This window comes from Oryzias melastigma, linkage group LG3, assembly GCF_002922805.2.
Source record: "Oryzias melastigma strain HK-1 linkage group LG3, ASM292280v2, whole genome shotgun sequence".
Classification (NCBI taxonomy): domain Eukaryota; kingdom Metazoa; phylum Chordata; class Actinopteri; order Beloniformes; family Adrianichthyidae; genus Oryzias; species Oryzias melastigma.
Window position 1 is genome coordinate 11,681,657 of NC_050514.1, and position 5,662 is coordinate 11,687,318.

The 5,662-nt window shown below is 38.4% G+C and overlaps 1 protein-coding gene and 2 long non-coding RNA genes across 3 annotated transcripts in view; 2 read left to right on the forward strand and 1 right to left on the reverse strand.

Annotated features, from left to right (window-relative positions):
- Positions 1-6: 6 nt before the first annotated feature.
- Positions 7-2,835, reverse strand: LOC112161264 (golgin-45-like). Its single transcript, XM_024296328.2, has 4 exons — positions 2,815-2,835; positions 1,582-1,691; positions 833-1,094; positions 7-731 (listed from the first exon to the last, which is right to left on the reverse strand). The coding sequence occupies exons 1-4, from the start codon at positions 2,833-2,835 to the stop codon at positions 546-548; spliced, it is 579 nt and encodes a 192-aa protein (XP_024152096.2). The 3' UTR covers positions 7-545.
- Positions 2,836-2,849: 14 nt separating this feature from the next.
- On the forward strand, positions 2,850-3,858 carry LOC118597917. Its single transcript, XR_004946938.1, has 3 exons — positions 2,850-2,889; positions 3,115-3,220; positions 3,682-3,858. It is a non-coding gene; the product is annotated as an uncharacterized LOC118597917 (long non-coding RNA).
- Positions 3,859-3,992: 134 nt separating this feature from the next.
- Positions 3,993-5,662, forward strand: part of LOC112161265 — a 3,156-nt gene continuing 1,486 nt past the window's right edge. The window contains exons 1-3 of the long non-coding RNA XR_002921840.2: positions 3,993-4,156; positions 4,354-4,519; positions 5,411-5,527. This is a non-coding gene — a long non-coding RNA (uncharacterized LOC112161265). The remainder of the gene's footprint in view (positions 4,157-4,353; positions 4,520-5,410; positions 5,528-5,662) is intronic.

Below are 5,662 nucleotides of genomic sequence, written 5' to 3' on the forward strand. Positions count from 1 at the left end.
AAATCCTAAGTATAACAATATCTTTAAAGCTCTCAAAAACACATATGCATATATTATTAACATTACTGTAACACAATTACAAAGTTAGATTTCTTTTCATATAAGGTCACAGTGAGCACCATCTACTGTAAACATCCTGCAGGATTTCTGCTCTTTCTTCTTGCTCATCTTAGCTGTTTCAGTCTAACAGTTTTCATTAGACAAAAAAATCAAATAAAAGATAATAAACACTTTTCTCAATCAGAAAAAGACACACTGTGTGTGCTCATTATGCAACACTGACATGAAATGCATTTCTTTCTAGTCACATTTGTATCCCACCCAGCAAAATATTCAATTTAATCAACATTTCTGTGGATTCTTTAAGCTGGAGTGAGTTAATATCAGTACAGAAGATCTGAAATGGTGGAAATGGAATAATTACTTATCATGGTAGTAAAACTACACCATCCAAGTTTTCTTTTGTGAAAAAAGCCTCATTAAATATAGTAGCATCAATAGTCCCTGAATCTTTCAAAAATGAACCCTGCTGCCCCGTCTCACCTCTACAGCACCAGGATGTCTCCGCTACAGCGCTCACAGCAGTTAAAAGTAATGTTCTCATAGCGGGTGTACGGGTGAAACCTTCCAATGCTCTTCTTGCTGTTCAGGAAGTTGGAGGAGGAGGAATCCATCAGCTCGCACTCTGCTTTGTTTTCTGAACAAGAGATGGGGTCCAGAATCTGCAGCATCTTGGAGAGAAATGCAGTGAAATCTTATTGCAGCTCAGAGTTTTTATTTAAGGAATGTACAGAGAAAAAAGGTTTTGGTGGAATTCACGTTGAATAACTACCTTCTCAGCCATCTTCTCAGCTGGTGTGCTGCAGAGCTGCTCAGCTGCACTGTTGTTTTTCACCCCGTTGCTGCTGCTGTTTCCCAGAAGGCGGGATTTGATTGTATCTGCTAGCTTGTGATTGGCTGCTGCAAGCTCTCCTATGCTGAGAGGCTGAGCACTGGGGTAGTACGTCTGCTGTCTGCCCCACTGCAGAGACACCAGGAGCTGCTCCAGAGATCTGAGGGAAACAAAGGCCACAAAGATCAGCTGATTTATACACCTGTCACGCAGTACATATGAATGAATCATGTGTGACTATAGACCCTTTTCAAGGTGATGTCAGACAAAATGGTGACAGGACTGACAAAGTGAAAAGTTACATCTGGCGTTCACATTTAGAACAGCAAAAGCTGACAGCTAACGCTGTTTGACGCGATTTTACATAAATAATAAAAGGCAACCGTACCAATTTCAAAAGAAAAAGTACGATATTTATTCCCTGCCAAACTGTATTTTCATTTCCTGTCTTAGATGTTCACAAATCTAAATTTGAATAATCCTTCAATATTGGATGTTTTATTGAAATATCGACCCTTCATTTGAGCAGATGTTATTCTAATGGGTTCTATTTTGGTTGATGTTATTCACACCTATTTTTAGTGCAATCAAGCACAAAAGCTGATAGAAATTCATGTTGGCCACATTTAATACCTTAGACAGACATCGCTGCCATTGCTCATTTTAATGTCTTCCCAGCATAAATTTACTTGTTGGCTGGTCTTTGGGCTTCATGAGTTTGCGGTTGTTGCTCCACCTTGGCTAGCTGAAAAAGGCCACTGAAAGCATCAGAAGTGAGCGTGAAGGCCCTTGGAGATTTCTAACATAGAAAAAAACCACAGGTCAAAAGATAACCTTTGGCGGGCCAAATTGGCACGCGAGCCCCACTTTGGTTACCTGTGCTATAAAGCTACCCCAGCGTGTCAGTTTGGAAAAGCCTGGTCAGGCCTGCTCAGTTTAGTCCCTTTTGTTTGTTTCATTTATTTATTTTTTTAGTTGACCCTGAGTTACTTTTGATTTTGAGGGACTGTTTTTACCCATCATTACAAAAAAAGAAAAACACAAATAAAAACATCTTGCAAGGAAACCTCCCTTTGTCCACTGACTAATTGTAAACCCTCACAGGTAGTGTGACATGACCTTTAGTCACAGCTGTCTTTACAGGTGGATATGGGTTCATGGATCTATTTGTCTACAAGTGGATGCATCAGAACGGAGCCGTGCAGGGAGAATGAGGCCTAATGATTGTACTTTTCGAGTAACAACAAAAAGCTTTTTCAAACAACATTTTTTCATCTGGTCCTGATTCATCACATTTTGAATATAAATAAATACTGCATTCAAAAATACAGTTTTTATCTGAATTTCCGTTGAGACACAGACGTGTCATGCATATGTTCACTGTGCAACAGACCTGGTAGTACTGTTCAAGTGATAAGAGCGAACTCTTTGCATGTAGCCTGGCTGTTAGAAATGAGGTTATGAGAAAATCAAAGTATAATTTGTGTGGTCATCCAACAGACGCTTGCTTGTCACATGCACAGCACATGTGTGCAGAATTTCCTTGCAGTTACTCAGTACGGAGGCAATGCATGCACCTCACTAATGGCTAGACTGTGGCGTTAGAGCACAATATGAAAGCATCACCCATATGTCGTAAGTGTGTATTATTTTCATTATCCTTACAAATACTTCCCAATCCATTTATCACATGCATGACAATGGTACGTTCCATTTTCATGATGTCCCTTAAGGTGGCTGCATGAGTCAAGAGAAGTGCAAGACACTCCAGTGTTCCCCTTTCAATGCCCCTGAAACCAGCTGCTCTTTCTATGACTCTCCACAGATCTAGTTTATCCTAAAATCCACAGTATCTGTAGGCTTAAAGGGGTTTATAATGGTGCATATGACTAAGGTTTTAAACAGTTACATTTTGGATTTACTAGAGAGTCCCAGATTGCCATCATGGTATATCTGGATCAGCATGACAGACATTAACAACAAATCTAGCACCAACAGTAAGTGTCTAGAATCTACAGGTTGCAGATTCTTGATTTGAAAAAAGACGATAAGTGCTGACAAACAAGCAGAAACATGTTTGATGCGTGGGAAAAATACCTGTGTAACGGCAGGCACAGTGATTAGAGGAATAGATGCAGTCTTGGATAGGACAGCGGGTGGGAGGAAGCTCAGGAGTTTCAACATTACATGGAGTAAAAGTACTTTTGGTTTTCCTTTTCCAGATGAGATAAAAGCACAAGAAGGAAAGAAGCAAGTTGAATTTGGTTGATAGAACTGCAACCTTCACCATGGAGAGCAGCATGTTAACCTTTGTGCTTCTGTGTGTGGGTAAGTAGGCTGTTGAAAATGTTCTTGATTTTTGAAAGACTTTGGCAGAAATTGCCCGCGTGCCTGTTTGAGCACCAAAGCTTAAAAACAGTTTTATGTTCTTTAGTTTCTCATAAATACTTCAGATTTTTTTCCCCAAAAATGAAGAAAATGTTGCTTCCACACCACATGAAAGGGATTTTTCAATTATATAAAAAAATGTAAGTTTATTTTTCAATATTTTCTCTTTTAGACAGAATTTTCATTGGTGCTATATTAATATTTTCTACAGTTATCAAAGTTTTTTCTTTTTTGTCCAGACAGTGTGGTCAAATGTTTCTGCCCTTAATATGGAAAATTCCTTGACAAGTGTATGAGGCTGTCAATGGAAGTTATAGGACAGCATGCTGTCACTTGAACTACTACTTGAAGTCAGTCTGCCTTATAGTTCTAAATGACTTTTATGTTTTTTGTCCTAACAGTGTGGTTACAGGTTGAAGCCATTAATGTAGACATTCCTCAATCAATGTATGAGTTTGCCAGAGATACCAACATCACAATACCCTGTACATTTACAACAACAGTCCAACCCCCAAAATCAGGTGTCATCACCTGGTCCAGGAGGCCCACGGATTCCACGGATCCCAATGTTCCGTTTGTAAGTATTAAAACAATATAAGTATATAGACAGAAATGTGTTTATTGTAAGTTTAAACTTTGTCTTAATTTTCCAACAGGCCGAAATTTTGACCTTCTATTATCCCGACAATAGCTATGATTTGTCAGCTGGATTTGATCCAAAACAGTTTTCCCTTGAGGCGGATTTTCTGAAGGGCAAGGCTGACCTTCTCATCTATTTCCTCAAACTAGAAGACAGCACGACTTATGAGTGTACTTCCCAGATTCGAGGGGATACAACAGGCAAGAATGTGGATACAACAAATTTGGTGGTTTTGGGTAAGTATTTTAAACATTCACTGAGAAAATCTGCAGGTGGAACTGCTGGTTTCAGCCCTCAAGATTAGACAGATGACCAAAAACCAAAAAATCCATCATTTGTTTTCTTATTTTTTTAAAAAAGAAAGGGATAGTGTGACATGAACATCTAACACAATTATTCAGGTGGAATGTTTGCTTTTACCTTTTTTCCTAAGCTGCTCCATCTACACCCATCTGTGAGGTGCAGGGAATGCCTCAGTTTGGCCAGAACATCCATCTCATCTGTTTTTCTGAAGAAGCTTTTTCCCGCTCCCCAATACAAATGGCAAAGTCATGATGTTCAGAACAATCTTCGTCCTCTAGACCCTTCATCTGTTGCCGGTAAGTGTTATTAAACAAGGGTGAAGTACTTATTGCTGTGCTCATAATTTCACATGACCTGGAAAAAATTAGGATTTCTTGGTCATTTGTCATAAAATATGAATGATTGCACAAAAACCTTTTTTACACTCAAAAAAAGTGGTTGGGTAAAGCCATTTATAGTCAAAAATGTACAGAAATGTTCTAAATGACTGTTTCGTCTATGTTCTCTGTGGGCTGTAACTCCATCTCTGTCTTCTTCTGGCTCACAGTTTCTATTAATTTTTCCCTGTTGCAGTGGTACTATCTATCTACCTCTTTCTGTCCTTCTACCTCTCTTTCTCCTCTGGCTGTCCACATCTGGGAACACTTTTTCTATTACACACTGTTATCAGCCATGCTTGACGACACCAACGTTGATATAATTAACTAAAACTAAAGTAAATAAACTGAAATTGTCAGGCTTTGGTGTACAGACACAAATGCTGGACAGCTGGCTGTTCCCAAAAACAATTCTTTACTAACAAAAAAAAAAATCTATAAAGGGAGAGTGATGCGCTGAAGAACAGTATCAGAGTCACTAATGCAAAGTCCAAAAAAAAAGAAAAAACACTCAATTACAGCTGTGATTATGGGGAAATTGGCATTCTGCTGACATCAGAGCTTACAGTTTGTGAAAAGTGGTCGCTTCTTTGTCGTCTTTCAAGTCAAGACTTGGCAAATGTTGTATATTTTAGAGTAATTTTCATCTTTTAGTGGTGTTCATTGTCGGAAGATCTTGATATTTTTATTAAATTAAATCTGGAAATTCTAGACAAACTAATTTAGAAAAAAGTATACCTCACCACTTTTTTCTATATCCTATGAAAAGCAAAAAAAAGGCAATATCATAAAATGGTTTCTCTTTTGCAGATGGAGGAGTTTTGAGTCTTTTTGGCATCACCACAGACACATCAGGAACCTATACCTGCACATCCAGCAATAGAGTTGGCTCTGCTTCATGCAGTCTGACGCTCTCAGTCAGACCGTGTAAGTTGTTTTGTGCATTTGTGAGGTGGAAACATTTTTAGATCCAATGATATGAAGAAATGTTTGTCAATAGGTTTCAAGAATGTTTTTAATATGGACAAGAAGTTCTAATGAAGTCAAAATGTTTATACATCA

Bases quoted from the DNA above. Each gene is read 5' to 3' on its own strand.
- LOC112161264 (XM_024296328.2), bottom strand. From the start codon at position 2,835: ATGGCAATCTGGGACTCTCTA. The intron at 1,692-2,814 runs GTAAATCCAAAA...TTTCTATGTTAG, and splicing joins TGGCAATCTGGGACTCTCTA to AAATCTCCAAGGGCCTTCAC. The intron at 732-832 runs GTAGTTATTCAA...TTTCTCTCCAAG, and splicing joins CTGAGAAGATGGCTGAGAAG to ATGCTGCAGATTCTGGACCC.